Below are 17,250 nucleotides of genomic sequence, written 5' to 3'. Positions count from 1 at the left end.
AGAAGGGACAGATGGGCGAGGAGGGGGGCAGGGTAACTGAGTGATGGGCATTAAGGAGGGTGCATGATCTGATGAGCACTGGGTGTTATATGCAACTAATGAATCACTGACCACTCCCTCAAAAACTAATGATATACTATATGCTGGCTAACTGAACTTAAAAAAGTCTCTTATAGATTAAAAAAAAAAAAGCCACTACCTATTATAATTTTTATGGGATGTATCCTTTGCAAATCCTATTTTTCCTTTTTCAAAATAAGAAATAGTGTAAGCAACATATTTTTTCCATAAGTACCAGATTTCACTGAAGCTTAATAGTCCTGCTGTCTATAATTATCTTCTTAAGCCCAGGACAACTCCTGAGCATCACCGTACACTAAATATAATACAAGTATCCTGCCACTGGAGTCACCAGGCTCCAGTGGCTTCTTCCTCTAGAAACACTACCCACCGGGCGCCTGGGTGGCTCAGTTGGTTAAGCGACTGCCTTCGGCTCAGGTCATGATCCTGGAGTCCCGGGATCGAGTCCCGCGTCGGGCTCCCTGCTCTGCAGGGAGTCTGCTTCTCCCTCTGACCCTCCCCCCTCTCATGTGCTCTCTCTCTCATTCTCTCTGTCTCAAATAAATAAATAAAATCTTAAAAAAAAAAAAAAAAAAGAAAGAAACACTACCCACCTTCGAATCTCTGAGTGAGATGCTGCTCAGTCTCATCAAATCCGGCAGCTCGGACATCAGTGAAGAAGTCTTTCAAGTAATCCAGAGCATCTTTCATCCGTGCATGCTCATTGATAATGAGGGCATCATTATATTTCTGTTTAAAATGAAAACTGAGTTTCAGTGTTTCCAAGGTCTAATGCATTTGCTGTACTGAAATTCAATTAGCTGTACTTAGCATGGAACTAATTTTTAAAATAAGCTCTTCTTAAATCTATCCCAACTTAGTTTTTTAAGATGAGTGGTTTCTAATGGTACTGCAATAAAACCTTTGAACCAAATACTATTTAAAAAATCTTAATCAGCTAGAATCATTAATTAATTAGGATCATTTTGGAGTCTAGAATTACACCTTGGAAGAAAAAGAGAAAATTACAAGAAAAATGCATGTCAAAGATTAAAAAGCAAAAAACAAAAGCAAATCAACTTCCGCATCAACTTGCCTCGTGATTCAGACATTCAACTTAATCTCCTCATACATCCAGAGCCATCAGGGAATTGCAACAGCACCTGTTCAGAATGATGGCACTGACCACCTACCCCAAATATGCAACTAAGTTCACTAAAATTCTATAAATGCATGCTGAGTGCATTTTTAAATACTTTCAACAGCATGATAAGCAGAGGTGATGGTTGTTGTTTCTTAACTTCTTGGTTAACCAGAAAACAACCAAAGACCCTGGGTTTCTGAGCGTGTGGCTTTGCCAAAGTTAAGAAAACACATGCTTCAAGATAAGGCAACAGAAGTCACTTACTGAATTTTCAAGATGGCTGTCACCTATCACATATCTACAATCATGTTCATCATCCCCCAAATTCTTCCAGTCGTGTCAATCATGGGAATACTAGAGGCACATGGTATAGAACCCCAGCATTTGTTTCTATCCTGTGGCTGCTTGTATTATGTTTCAGTAAGCTGACAGAGAAGATGCTGAATGGGATAACTTTAAAGTTTGCCTCATAGGAACCCCTCGGAAAGTTCCTAAGTGAGCTCTTGGAAAAGGGTGAAAAGTTGATGTTCTCTTGGCTCCCAGAGCAAAGCTCCCAGTAGGTACTACAACTAAAATATATCGCTGCAAAGAAGCCACATACCCGCAAGTGGGAAGTGTACAAATAGAGGGCTTTACAAATCCTGCTCTCTTCATCTTTGTCGGGCAACTGAAACACCATGCATGCCTTCTGAACAGAAACGATCCATTGTTCATATTTCTGTGTTCCAAAATTCCTATTTTGAATTTGAGATACACTTTCTGAGGAAAAAAAAAAAGTTTTTCATTGTGCCATATGGTCAGTCATTTAAAGTTCTAAGCATGCCTCACCCTCAAATTTTCTTTCTTGCTCTCTGTAAGCAGAGTATTCCTCCTGAAACAGTCGGTTTGCAGCAGTAGTGAATCTGTGTTGGCACGTGATTTCTTACTGAATACTTTGCACCAAGAATCAAAGTGTCTTACACTCAAATCCATTTCATTTTCACAAACCTCTGAGGTGGATGTTATATTTTACAGGTGAGGAAAACAAAGCTCAGAAAAGCAAAGTAATTTACCCAAAGTGACAGAGCTAGCATGTGGGGTGAGTGCAGGAATGCAGATCCAGGTGTGTCTAATACTGAAGGCTTGCCAGCTCTATGAGCTGACGACCAAAGCAGCCCAGAGGTAAAACGATGGACAGGAAAATATCTAACTTTGCCTCTAACAATAAAGCAGTGAATAAAAATAATAGGTCTCATGAGCTTCATCAGGAAAAAATATAAAAGCAAGTGAGAGAGAACTCAACACACTCTCTTCTACCTTGCTACGAACTTAAGCTGTCTGATCTCCACAGCACCATTCGCAGGGCCGAGCAAAAAACAGGCACTCAAAAGATGCTCGTCGTGGATGCTTCTGTATGTGTGCATCTCCTAAGCTACGCCTCAGTTGCTCGGTCCAAAAATTGAGCATCAGCTGTGGTCCAGGCTGTGTGCAGGGTGCTGGTGGTAAAAGGATGCAGAAAACAGAAGAAGCCTATTCTCAAGTAGCTCAGATCTCCAGGGCTCCCTGGGAAGAGCACAGTTTAGTAAAACTCACAGGCAAGAGTTATAATTCTGGGTTAAACTGCTCCTCTCACCCATTCATGTTTAGCAGGAGGAACAAAGGAGGCTATTCAGACAAGTAGCATTGACATGCTTCTTTCCCAGCTCCAACTACAAACAAGATGGTCAGCAGTAAACCAGATGAATTAACAAGTATTTCTTGAATGTGAGTAGGTGTGAAAATGAGCTAAGCAATCTGGAAGTGAACAGCTGACAGGATGTAGACTGGGGAAAAGGTGGAGGTAGGGAATTAGAAGTGGGGGGAATAAGAAGATAGAAATTCATGTCTCTCCACCCTTCTGCTACCTCCCTAGTTCAGACTACATCATAATGTTCCTGGAAAATATGACGGCCTCCTAACTTCTTGCCTTGGTCCCTCCAATCCACTGCCCACTCAGCAGCTAAAGAGAGAGTTTCCAAAATTGCAGATGAAACATTTTGCTACCCCACCACTTAAACGCCTGTAGTGGATTCCTCTAGCCAAAATCCTACCCAGTTCTCAGGATCCTCTGTGATCTAGCTTCTGATTCTCATCTCCAGCTGCTCTGCTTCCTGCATTTGACAGGACTAATGGAAGTCCTCATACCATCTCTGCTTTCCTGGCCTTTGCGCATGCTGTTCCCTCTGCCTGAAACACACCTGATCACCACCATCCACCTACCCTATCCCGTTGTTTTATTATTCCTTATCTAACTTTGGCTTTACCATTGTTCTGGAAATGCCACAAGGGCAGGAGCTGTATCTCAGGGTCCACGCTATCGCCCCATCAGCTAGCACACTGCCGAGCACCAAGTAGATGACAAGTGAATGAACATGTTCAAGGAACCGCTAAATCAAAGGATCCGAGTAGGGAAGGAGTGGAAGGTAAAACTGGAAAGAAAAGTAGAACCAGATTGTGCAGGTAGGGCCCAGACTGGCAGGTTAGAGGCTTGTAAGGCAGATTCAAGCAGGATACTAACATGATAAAACTGGTATTTCAGAAAGATCAACCAGGTAACAGGGGGCTGAATGGAAAAGTGAGTGTGGGTGGGCAAACCAGCCAGACAGCAGTCAGCCTAAGTCCTAAATCGAGCTGTGAAAGAAGAGAAGAGAAAAAGCAAAATAAGTGCGAAGAAAGGTGAATTCACAAATTCAACATCTCCAAAGCTGCTCCTAGTTCTGGAACCAGCACTCCCTACTGGTATATCAACAAGTGTGCAAGCCAGAAACCTGGTGCAAATCACTCCCACTCCCACCCAAAGCCGGCTGGCCATGAAATCAGAACACTTCCTGTTTGCAGTGCTCAGCGCGAGCCTCCTCCTTCCACCAGCCTGTCTTGACTGCCTCTGGCCTTCTTTGTTCACTGGTATTCTTATCACATCGCGAATCAGTTTAAAATCTTCAGATGCTTCCCCCTGCTTTTAGGACAAAGCCTTTCCTGGTCTGGCCCCTGCCTCTCTAGCGTCACTCCTTTCTACTACTCATGCACTGGGAATACCACGAAATGCTTGCTGTTCCTAAAACTTTTTCTTCCATCAATGCCTTTTCAACCTCACGTGGTTGTCTCTCCTTCTTAGCTTGGCTGACTTCAAGACTGCCTCAGGCACCACCCCACCCCAGGAAGCTTCCCTGCAGCTCATTCCAGGCCAAAGTTCCTACGTGCTCTCAAGGCACCGAGGTTGTACCTCTGCCCTGCTGTGTGGGAGCTACTCACATCTGATTCTCATTATTGACTGTGAGTTCCCTGAGGTTGGGACTATGTCTTTAACCTTGTCCTTTCCATTAGCTGGCACAATGAGTATCTGGTGAATGAATGAAAGAACAAAAGAGAGAAGAGAACTTGGTAACTTCATGAGAGAGTCTCAAAAGAGGAAGAATCGAAGATCACTGCCTGTTGCAATCTGAGCCATCAGGGAAATGGTGGTTTCATTCATATAAATGGGGAAGTCAGAACTTAGAACTTTTCAAATTAGCTAATTTGAAAGCCATGAACTGATTTAAATATGGTATTGTTCAGGTATGTATGTCCAGAGATTTACTTTGAATTTAAAAAGAAAAAAAAAGGAAGAGAGACTAAAGGAGGACTTACAGGTTTCCTGAATAACCTATAATCAGGAAAGTTAACCTCTTGATTACGGTCTTGACCCTGTCTGAACTGAAGAGAATGCAAAAAGACACTAGTGAACAATATATGGTTATTCCTAAATGGAGAGAATACAAAATGAGATTTATCTCACCGAGAGTTACGGTACCGAGTTTGTCAAAGATATTCTTTGCCAGACTCTCTGTCTCCCTCATCAGCTGTGATATGATGCATTTAAATCTGTCAGTAGTCCGTGATTCCACTTTCCTGAAAACTAAAGCCATTAAAACAAAGTGAGTATTTTTCAGGAAGAACACATCATAGTTCGAAGCAGGCATCTGCACACCTTTGTCTGCCTCTGTTACTTCTGCAAGACCTGAGGCCCCAAGCTCACAGGGTGGTAGTCTAAATGATGTATCAAATGCTCAAAAACCTTGCAAGAGCTCCCGAGTGCTTAATGTACAGATTCTAACATCTCTGTCTTTCATGGTCTGGGTCTAATCCAACTTCTCATTCTGGTTTTCCTGTTACTCAACATGGAGCCTCTACTCTGACAAGGGTGGTATCCATCTTATCTCTGCAAGTACAACACTTTTTAACCCTCTCTTCTTTGATTTTCTCCTTTCCCACCCAACCCCCAGAAGCGCTCACACTGTTCCTAAAATTCATTATTGCATTGTTTCTGCAGAAATTTAATAACTGCCTACCACGTGGCACGTTCTGGTGATAAACAGTTGAAAAGAACACAGTCTGTGCTCCAGAGAGGTCTGTGTTCTCAGGGGAGAGAAAGGTACATTAGCCAAATAACCACAGTAAACTGCCATAATGTAAGTATGTGCCAGGTGTCAAGGGGCACAAGGAAGGAAATCTCTAATTCTTCCAAAGGAGGAAATGCTGGGGGATAACTAGGGAAAGAGGAATGAAGGAAATGCACTTGAGGAGCCCAGAGGAATGCAGCATGGTTAGACTTATAGGAGGGGGCAATGAAGTACAGAGGGCAGAGGGGACTGGATTCCAAAGAAGTTTGTACTTGGTACTAAAAAGTTTAGATTGGGTACCTTCCCTAAACTCCTTACAGGCAACTCCCAGGAAGGAACTGAATTGCCCCTCCCTGGCTATTTAATGTGTGTTTGCGATGCCTCATTCAGTCATACACTATCCCCAGAGCAAGGATGAAGGCATATATGTCTCCTCTTCTGCTGTCTCTTGCTGGGTTAGTATAGCATTGGAATTTAGTAAACATTTGCTGGTCAATCTTTTTAAAAAATCATATTGATCTGCTGAGGAAAAATATGAACTCAGATTAATTTCATTTCAACCCATATCATCAGATACATTATTCAAATAATGAATGATCACACAGTATCCTCCTCAGGTGTGCAACTCAGGGAAGGACTGAGCCCAGCTCTTGGCCATTTACATGCTTTGATTTTCTCATCTTGTCTCTCTCATTGTTAGTATCCTTATAAGAACTTTATCAAAAACAAAACAAAAACAAAAAAAGAACTTTATCAAACTGAAGAGTAAGAATGTTTGCTTTCAACAGTCCACACTCTTGAGGTTCATCCATTGCTTGAGGACAGAGTTTGATTGAGGAAAGAGGCATGAAATGTAATTATTTCCCAAGTTTGGGGTTAAATATTTTCTACCAAACAGAAAAGGTAAAAATTCAGTATTCATCCAAATGTCTCTGAACTAGGAAAAGCAGAGGGCAACGAAGTTCTAAAGGGCTTGTTACTGGATTCCACTTACACTTCTGGGGCTTATAGACAATTTCTTCCAATTCCTCCAAGTTGTCTTTGACTGTTGCTATCACTGATGTGTCAAGAGAAGCACACAGTTTGCAGATATATTCTATGGCTTCCATTGTGGTTTTGGCATCCCCAATGCCAACCGAGGCAGTCAGCCCAATGACCTGTGAGGATCATTCCAAATTGTCAGACATCTGGAAAACAGCATGCCATTTCCACACTCCCCCATGCAACCCTTTCCTGCTAAAGTAGGGGTGTTTGTTTGTTTGTTTGTTTTACTAATTAAAGAGTAAGAAAACTAATTTTTTCCCTGATATTCTCTATGACACTGCAAATGGAAAGGTCCCCATTAGGCAAAGCAGGAGTCACAACTTATCAAATGAACACGAATTAGCAAAGAAACCAAGAGCAAAAACCATTTCAAGGCAGGATTTCTTTCTTCTCTACCCTTGTGTCCTACATGATATGCAGAACAACATACTAAAAGGAAAGGGACCAAATCAGACACAACTTCATTCTAAACGCAACCATGTCACACTGGCTGTGGATTCTTGGACAAGTATCTTCAGCTCTCTTTAAAGTTGGGAAACAATAGCTATTTAAAATGGTGGGTGTGTGGGGCGCCTGGGTGGCTCAGTTGGTTAAGCGACTGCCTCCGGCTCAGGTCATGATCCTGGAGTCCCGGGATCGAGTCCCGCATCGGGCTTCCTGCTCAGCGGGGAGTCTGCTTCTCCCTCTCCCGCTCCCCACTCTTGTGCTCTCTCACTCTCAAATAGATAAATAAAATCTTTAAAAAAATAAAATAAAATAAAATAAAATAAAATAAAATGGTGGGTGTGTGAATTCAGTAAGATAACATTTGTAAAAAAAAAAAAAATTAGCTTAATGGTCACCTAATAATTTATGTCTTCCTTGAATAGCCACTCAGTAAACACTGAATAATTGACTCATTAGCAAGGAATCTAATCAACCACCAATTTTTTTTCTAGAACAAAAAGCTGTAAGAAATGTGATTGCTACTGAATTTTGTCTATGGGTACCATACTGAATTTCTTCTAACCTATGCTTCCTAAACAGGTAGTTATTAGGGCTAGAGAACTTTAGGTACTGTGATATTGGTATACTATAAATTCAGGGTTTCCAACCTCATCTGGATCCTTAATGTAACCAAGAAATTCTTCTATATATTCCTCTTAGTTCTCTCTTTCATTTCAAATTCTCTCCATGTATCTTGAGCTCTTTCCCCCATTCCTATCTTGATTATTCTCAGCAAATAATTTGTCTACCTCTTCTACACATAAGAGAAAAGAGAGATTAAATGCCAGGGATTCCCTACCTTTCCTGTCCCCATCTAAGAACTACTACTCTCTCTCTTGACTCTTCTCACACCCTCACCTCTGATGACACCAAAAATGGTGTCCCATCTGCTCTTCTCTACTAATGCACATTCCTGCCTACTTATCCCATACCCTCTGGTCTCTCCTAACATCTTGTTCTATCGATCATTCCCTCTATCCCACTCTGCCTCACCTATTGCTATTTACCACTTCACATTTTACACTCAAATGATATGTAAGACCTTCAGGACTCTTGGGCACACCATGTCCTCTCATACCTCTGTGCCTCTGGACACACAGTAGTGCTTCCTGAAAACCATCCAGTTATCTACCTTGTACATTCTTGTTAGTTTTTACCTAACTTCTGTTGCGTTTTGTCTTACTTTCACAGCACACTTACGAGTTTTCATTTCTGTTCTGACTACACCGTACCCATCTCCATAGTGTGCCATCACCATATATTATGACACAATTCTTACATGTCTGGCTCCCCATGAAACTTCAACTGTTTGAGATTTATGTCTTTTTATATTTGTATCCCCAGTGCCTAGCACAGTGGATAACACAGGGGGGCACCTAATGCATATTTGTTAAGTGAATAAGTGAATGAACAAATAAAAATTAATGAACTATACAATATGGACTTAGGACCTGAGAAGACCATCCTCAATGTGGTCAGTAGAGTAAGTAAATAGGATTTAAGATGGTTATAGCTCTTCTGAGGAATCCACCCGACTCTGGAAATACCTGAGGCAGTGGGTCTGAAGAATCTCCAAGTTTCTGATCTAGATAATTAAACATGATCATATTATAAGGATGGTGTTTACCAGTGTTGTGACATTCATCAAATATCATCAAAGTAAAGACAGAGAGTGATGGAATAGTCCCATTTCTAAGGTTATTCACAAGAATCTGTGGAGTTAAAATGATGATGTCATTGTTCTCAACAATCTGTTCCATTAAGATATTCTCAGATGTTGCTCCAGAAACACCTGCAACTTTGTACCTGGGAAATGACAGAAATTCCCTATTACCAACCATGATGTGAATGAGGAACCATAAAGACATGAAACACTAGGTCAGAGCATTAACTGATTAAGTTCTCCCTAACTCCAAAAGGAATATATGGGAGACAAGTGCTTAGCACAGAGCCATACACATAGTAAATGGTCAACAGCTGCAAGCCAGCTAAAACTGCTAGTAGAGTATGTTAATTCCTTCAAGTCTTAAGAAAATAGTACTTAAAGGAAAGAGTAATATTAAAGAAGTTATAAAATCATTAAAAAGTTAAATGTGTCATTTAAATGTAAAACTGATCTCAAGTCATTTACTTACTCTGCAAGAGCTAACCAAAGGAGTTTAGGATTTCAAGCATACCTAACAAAAGAGACTTGCATCCATGAAAAATTAATTACATCTAGATTATATAAAAGCTAAATCTATTATAAATTTTTGAATCCTAGCTTTCCAAAATTAAACTAAGCTGAATACACACCAGTTAAATGAAGCTAGAGAAAAAGAAATGGGACCAACTGTTATACCTACCCAAGTTTTTCAAAATATTCGGAGAACACGGATTTCTGCTGTTCATACACTGGGAGTTGAATAGCAAAAAAGACAACCTTCCCCTTTTGTCCTTGTGGAAATTTTTTAAGATGATGTTCACATATAAGAAGGGAAATAAACGTTTTTCCACAACCTTTTAACATACAAAGAAAAAGAAAACATGTAATTGATATTATACTAAAATATTTCTATAGAAAGGTAATTATTTTTGGCTCCCCTAAAACCACTGCACCAACTAATAAACTAGGAATGTCGACAGAATTTATACCAGGACAGAAAAATATCAAGTTACTTCCTAGGTAACATGCAAATAAAATAGTCAAGGCATAAAGCAAGCTAAAACAGAGCATTTTTCTTTCCTTCCTCAGGTTCCTTAAAATACCTGGAGACTATATTAATGGGAAAGTTTTCTCAAAAGATATATGGAGCAAGGAAAAAATGGAAACTTGTCCATTTTGTCCCAGTATTCAATACAAGAAAAAAAAGGAAGCAAACAGAGAAACAAACCATGTAAGTAGTGGCAATCAACTTACCAGTAGGAGCACATATTATTGTGTTTTCTCCTTCCTTAGCAGGCAAAGCGAGCTCTAGTTGGTAATTTCTTGGCTTCAGTGGGGTGCAAGTAGGAGAGGCTTATGTAATACAAAAGGAACAAAATTACCAAGTAGTTACAGTTCTGAGGAATCAAGGAAAGAGCTGTCATCAAATAGACAGGAATTCTGACTTTAGCAAAAAAGGGCCTCATTTAAGAAAATTTAGAATCCTTGACTCTTGTTAACCATTCCAGCCTCAGCACTGATGTGAAGTACAAAATTCTCCCTCAGTGACAAAGTCCCAATGGCAAGAATCCTTTGAAAAAGCCACAAAGATTTCTTTCTTAAATAACCTTGGAAGTCTAGTAAGGAGAAACTAAAGCAAGAATGGCCTAATTCAGGGCAAGACAGATGGCCACTGGTTAAAAGGAAATGCTATATGGAACAAAACAACAAATCCCTCCTAGATCTCTGAAAAGCAACAAACTATAAACAATGAATTCCCAGAGCAATCTCTTATTGAAGAGCAACCATGCTTTATAATTCTGCAGGCTCTCCCATGGTATCTTCTCTCAATAGGACCAGAAGTTTCAAAAAATAACCGGAGGCTTTTTTTCCACAACAGATAAGCATATGGAATGTTACTGCTAGAAAAGACCTTAGAAGTCATCTATTGACTCCAACCTATTTTAAAGAAAAGGAACTTAAAAGGTTAAGTGAGTTCACTAAAGTCCCTTACATGTCAGAAAAATTTAAAGCAATTTACATTCAGTGATTTTACTCTGAAATGACAAGAAAACTTGTATCATTTGGTTGCAGAAGTAATCTGTAGATCTTCTTGTGGTGTTATCCCCAAATCACACCTTTCTTCTCACACTACCCAGTATTAATCAGAATGTCTTCCCTGATGTTCTTTTGTAAAAAACTTTTTACTGTGGCTCATTATGCAACTTTCTGGTCCCCTCATGAAAACATGCTTCTAGAAAGACAAGGTGGGCCTTATACCTAAGTTATACAGTGCCTTTGTGTGAAATTAGAAAAAGGAGACCCTCTGGAAGGATACAGCCCTTCTGTGCACTGTTTGGCAAATAGCACAGGCAGGATCTCAGTCCTCACTCAAGCTCAGCTGGGTACATTTGTGCAGTGCACAAACTTCATCAACTTACACTGCAGCCCTGGGATAGTAAAAGGAAAGTGAGCAAGTGATTCATAAATATTAGTGTTTCTTTAGAGAGCAGAGCTGATTTTAGATTTCATAGACACTAAGTTTCTGGGAGGACCCTATGTGCATTTTCAATGTAGACATGCACATATGTTCTTAGTGACAAAAGAAAATAAAAGAGGCTGACAATAGCTTTGGAAGAGAGAGAATAATATGTTTTCATTATAGAAAAAGTATCTATTCTAATATAAATTATCTTTTCTTTAAAAAAGATAAATGATCTTTTCTTACTTTTCCTTTAAAACCCTTTCATAACACTATGGCTTTGGGCACTGCAGGCCATGTCCCCACACAAAATACCCAAAGAATACCATTATGGAAAAGAACAATGCTGGGTACCTGAAGGTGGAGATAAGTTCTGACTAAGATTCTGGCATTCTGGTTCTTCCTTATAGAAAATCTGTATGTCAGAAGTTTCTATTTCATCATCCTCAAGAACTTTCGATTCAGCATTTTTTGCATCTGTATGAGACCAAAAAGCATCTTAGAATCTTGATCTAATCTGATGATTGTCTTGATAGCACAAGTCCTACAAAGAGGTCATAATCCTAAAATTTTCAGCTCCATTAAAATTTCTCACAACCACTCCCTTTCACCTTCTAAAACAATGAAAAGAATCTTTTTGAGTGTGATGTCTCAATTTGCAGTCTGAACTTCAATGTCATTTAGGACTTTATTATTCAAAGTGTGAAACATGGGCCAGCAACTTCCAGAGCTTGTTAGAAATGCAGGCTGTGTCCCTACTAAGTCAGAATCTGCATTTTAACAAAATCCCCAGGTGATTCTCACAGACAGTAAAGAAGAGAAGCACCACTTAGCAGACATTTATGGCTTCCATTCCTGACTTAACCCAAGAAATCAGATGGGTATTTATATATATAGACATTTTCTAGAACAACTTGTGATGTAAAGAAGCCTAGGACAAGCGAAGACCAGGCAGTTGATTTACCAAACTCAGACTTTAAAACAATGCTCTGAGCAGAGGTTAGCTTCAGGAAATCACATGATGGCACAGATACTCCTTTTTCAATCCTGTTCTGGCTTAGTTCCTGATGGCTCAGGCAAGAGAAGTAGGCTATGTCTATTATGATTCTACTCTGAAAAGGGGGCAAGTCCTGGAGTTTGAACCTTTCACTCTAGAATTTTAAAGCTATTTCTCTGATAATCTAGACCCAGAGAGTGAGCTCAGATTCTGCCTTCCCCAAATCCTTTGGACCAGATGGGTTAATTCTGGATGAGAGCAGTTTGCCCTGGTCCATTTTAGGGGTTACACACAACCAAATTACTTCTGTAGGCAAGTAGCCACTTGCTTCCCAGAACTCAATTTCATGCTGCTCTCTCACTAGAGATGTAGCCATGGGTCTCTGAAGGGCAAAATGCCTCTGACGGTGAGTGAAAGACAGGTAGGAATGAAAGAGACCCTAAGTAGAACTATGAGAAAGGTAGAACATGTTTTCAGACCCTCCCAACCTTTCAGAGCTCTTCCCTGGAATATCCTACCTTTGTCCACAATCCACAGTTGACTGAACTTGTTCTCGTCCATCTCCAAAGCAAGTTTCAAAGTTTTGGGCCAGTTTTCCTTGTCTGATCTGAGAAGGCATTCAACCATTTTCTCCGCACCTGCCATCAGCCCCTTGTTGGAACAAACCTAAGCAAGACAACTGCAGTTGATCAATCAATCATTTTAAAAGTTTTCCTTTTATGAGTTTTTATTGAAGAAATATCAATTCAAGCAATACCTGACTTAAAATAATTGTATACTATGGTTTAATAGGTCTTATTCATGACCATTTTTGCCCCATCCAACACAGTGTCTTTTAAGACACCCTTTCCTTTGTCATTGTCTTTACACATGGCATTGCTATGTCAAGCCAGGTGTTTTCACATCCTCTGAGACCTTATATGTATCATCCTCAGCAATATTAGGAAACAATCCATTTGACAACCATTCAAAATATGGGTATATTGGCATGGAGAGATATTTGGAAGAATATAACAAAATATTAACAAAAATTTTTTCAGGATAATGGGACCTATGTGATTTTTATTATTCATCATAACTAAAATTTATTGAGCACTTATTATTATGTGCCAGGCATATGTAAGTACTTTACATATATTATCTCATTTAATCCCTCTAAAAATATCATGTTAATAAGGTACTATTATTATTTCCATTTTATGTGAAGAAATAGGTTTAGAGAAACTAACTTGCCTAAGATCATATTACTAGTAAATGGCTGAACTAGGATTCTAACAAGATTTGTGTGCAGAGCCTGAATGCTCAACCATGAGAGTCTACAGCTTTTGTTCTTTTTATTTGCTAAAGTGTTCAACTTAAAATTTGCATAGAACATTATTCACAAAAGTAATAATAATTTTAACTGAAAATAGGGCAAACCTGAAAAAAACTCGTGACACTAAAAATTACTCAATTCACAACTAAAAATACTATTCTAGGTAATTATGCCTTAGATTTGAGGACTTCTGTGGATTTCAATGATCTTTCTCAGGTCTAAATCAGTGGAGAAAACAGAAGACATTTCCCATGTTCAAATTACCTCCCCCCAATTTAGTATTTTATATTAAATTAAATTAATTATAATTAATTTTGCTAAATAAATTAATTAAATTACCTGTATAATTTCTTCACATTCCTGACTAATTAAACATTCAGATATTTTAGGAAGGATATCTTTTGGATTAACTGTGGTTTTAAATTCTGGTTGTAAACGCTTTAAAAGTATTCTATACTCCTCTAGACTTTCAATTTTTTGGAAATCCCAAGTTTCAATGGCTTCATGAAGTCCAGAATAACCTGGAAAGAAAGAAGAAAATGGGGGCTTTTATGAAACCAACTAAAAGATATTTTAAGATTGTTATCATAGGAATCATGTTTGAATGTATATAGTAAGAGAACTCAAAAGATATCTGTAAATCACCTCAATAATTAATGATCTTTCAAAAAGCAAACTCAGTATTTATTATAGGCAGCCAACATTTTAGGTCCTCTAACAAAGTTTTTCCTCTCTTAGGAAAAAGTACTTAGGATAATGTGAAGTCTTACATTTGGTCTTAGTTCCAAGTGCCCCGTGGACCTCACCTACAACCTCTGACTTGTCTTCCAGTGAGTTAAATCATCATGAAATTATTATCTTCCCAGTGCAAAGTAGCAAAGTGGGCAAAAGGAAATATAAGTCTTAATTCCTGCCTCTTAGGAACTTAACCTTCTACATTACTCCCAGAAAAGAATATTAAGTATAATAGGAAATATGAGGAGAAAAAAAATTATTTCCAACTGTAATAATTCAAGAATGCTTCAATCTAAGTTTCTCAAATAAAATCACCAGATTTGTCTGACTATACAGCCCATATTCTTTTCATTTGGCTATAAAGAGCCTAACAACAAAATGAACACATGGGAACCCACTACCCAACTTAACTAGGATTTCCCAGTACTTTTGTGGGAGTGTGCCGTCTTTTTCCCCACCTTTTCACCTCCCTGCAAAGAGACTACCATCCTGTATTTGATGTATCACTCCCTTCATTTTTTTGAATAGTTGCATGGCATACACTTGATTCCTTCAACAATGTATGCTTAGGGGTGCATGGATGACTCAGTCAGTCAAGCGTCTGCTTTCTGCTCAGGTCATGATCTCATGGGTCCTGGGACTGAGGCCCACATGGGGCTCCCTGCTCGGCGGGGAGTCTGCTTCTCCCTCTGCCTCTGCCCCTTCCCCCTGCTCATGTGTGTATGTGCACTCTCTCTCTTTCAAATAAACAAAGCATCTAAAAATTTTTTTAAAAAAAATAAAGGCTTTAAAAAAACAATACATGTTTAGTTTGGCTTGTTTGGAACTTCATGATTACATCCTACTAAATGTACTTTCCTCTGCTTTTTAAAAAGTTTACTATTACATTTCAAAGCTTCAGCTGTCTTGTTGTCTGTAGCTGCGTTCATACATTGTCACTGCAGTACAGTGGACCCATCATGTGACTATTATAGAATTTTATCATCCATTTTCTTTTTGAAGGATACTGGGTTGCTTCCAGTTTTGTTTGGTTGGTTGCTTGCTTTTGTTATTACAATTATTCTATGAACATTTTTGTATGTGTATGCTGCAATATATGTGCAAGAGTTTTTCTAGGGTACATACTTAAGAGTGAAACTGTTGGAAACTGAGGGTTGCTGGAGTGGTGGGGGGGGTGGGAGGGATGGGGTGACTGGGTGATAGACACTGGGGAGGGTATGTGCATGGTGAGCGCTGAGCGCTGTGAATTGTGCAAGACTGATGAATCACAGACCTGTACCTCTGAAACAAGTAATACATTATATGTTAAAAAAAAAAGAAGAAGATAGTAGGAAGGGAAAAATGAACGGGGGGAAATCGGAGGGGGAGATGAACCATGAGAGACGATGGACTCTCATGAGAAACAAACTGAGGGTTCTAGAGGGGAGGGGGGTGGGAGGATGGGTTAGCCTGGTGGTGGGTATTAAGGAGGGCACGTACTGAATGGAGCACTGGGTGTTATATGCAAACAATGAATCATGGAACACTACATCAAAAACTAATGATGTAATGTATGGTGACTAACATAACACAATAAAAAAAAAGAGTGAAACTGTTGGACAGGTGGATACAAGAGAGTTGAACTATATTAGATGATGCCAAATTGTTTTTCAAAATAATTGCATTAATTTACACTCTGTATAGTGACACTTAAGATTTCCCATGATTAAATATCCTCTTCAAGCCTTAGCATTGTTGGACTTCCTAAGTTTTGCTATCTAGTAGTTAATAAAATGCTATCTCATTGAGTTCCTAATTCACAATTCCCTAATTGCTATTTGGGCTGAAAATCTTTTCATATGTTTATCAAGCTTTCTTACTCCCTATTCTTTATAATGTCAGTTCACACTTTTGCCCTGTAGATGTTTTCTTTTCCAAAATGATTTTAAGGCCTTTTTAATATATTCTAGATATTAATCTTTTTGGTGATTATATATTTTGCAAAGATCCTCTCCCAGTTTGTGCCTGTTTTTTCACTTTCTTTTGTGTTTGACAAACAGATGTTTTTAATTTTAATGTCATTAAATATATCAATTTGTCTTTTATGGATAATGCTGTATCCATAAATCCTGCCATACCCCAAGGTTTGGGTAAAACCTTTTTTGTTTCATAAATCCTGCCATACCCCAAGGTTATAAAATATTATTCTATATTCTTTTCTAAAATTGTTAAAATTTTGCCTTTTAGAATTAAGTCTTTAATTCTTATTAATTCATTTTGTGCGTATGTGTGAATGGAATGAGCTAAGGAATACAAATTTATTTTACATGGGTATGTAATTTAGGGTTTGTTTGGTTTTTAACATTATCCTGTTTATAATGGCCCACTGCAACTTATTAAAAGCCCCTCTGTTCCTAATGATCCTCCTTTCCCAGTGATCTCAAATATATCAGGTTTTCATAAATATATGAATTTAATTGAAGACTCTCTATTCTATTTCATTGGTCAGTTGGTCAATGCCAGGACCAACGTTATGCTGTCTCAATGCCTAGCATAAATCTTGCTATTTAGAAGGGGAAACCCCAGCCTACTTAAGTCTTCTTCTTCAGGAATGTCCTGACTATTCTTGGATCATAATTCTTCCATTTACATTTTAAAATCATTTAGAAATTTGTCAAGCACATGAAAAAGCATGTAGGATTTTTATTAAAATTGTATTGAATACAAAAATCAGTGTTGAAAGAGCAGATATTTTTATGGTATCAAGTCTTTCTCTCCATGTGCATGGGTATATATCTCCACTTAGATAGGACTTCTTTAATATCTTTCAATAACATTTTATCATTTTCTCCATTTGGACTTTACACACCTTTTGCTACATTTTTCCTAAATATATCACAACTTTTGTAACTATTCTAAGTGATATTCATTTTGGACTACATTTTCTATTTGCTTCCAGTGGCTAGAAATGCAGCTAATTTTAGTGC

General features: G+C 38.7%; 1 protein-coding gene across 2 annotated transcripts in view; it reads right to left on the bottom strand.

The window, feature by feature from the left end:
• DDX58 (DExD/H-box helicase 58) overlaps positions 1-17,250 on the bottom strand; it is a 36,792-nt gene that overhangs the window by 12,802 nt on the left and 6,740 nt on the right. For both annotated transcript variants that reach the window (XM_035016508.1, XM_035016509.1), the window contains exons 3-12: positions 13,889-14,070; positions 12,753-12,900; positions 11,592-11,714; positions 10,031-10,129; positions 9,477-9,630; positions 8,679-8,937; positions 6,596-6,758; positions 4,998-5,117; positions 1,806-1,963; positions 675-810 (exon numbers count right to left, since the gene is read on the bottom strand). In XM_035016508.1, the coding sequence (XP_034872399.1) occupies positions 675-810; positions 1,806-1,963; positions 4,998-5,117; positions 6,596-6,758; positions 8,679-8,937; positions 9,477-9,630; positions 10,031-10,129; positions 11,592-11,714; positions 12,753-12,900; positions 13,889-14,070 (1,542 nt within the window). The remainder of the gene's footprint in view (positions 1-674; positions 811-1,805; positions 1,964-4,997; positions 5,118-6,595; positions 6,759-8,678; positions 8,938-9,476; positions 9,631-10,030; positions 10,130-11,591; positions 11,715-12,752; positions 12,901-13,888; positions 14,071-17,250) is intronic.

This window comes from Mirounga leonina, unplaced genomic scaffold, assembly GCF_011800145.1.
Source record: "Mirounga leonina isolate KUSES-001 unplaced genomic scaffold, KU_Mleo_1.0 Mir_170, whole genome shotgun sequence".
In the NCBI taxonomy this organism is placed as follows: domain Eukaryota; kingdom Metazoa; phylum Chordata; class Mammalia; order Carnivora; family Phocidae; genus Mirounga; species Mirounga leonina.
Note: the sequence above shows the minus strand (reverse complement) of the source record. Positions and strands in the feature narration are given on the sequence as shown.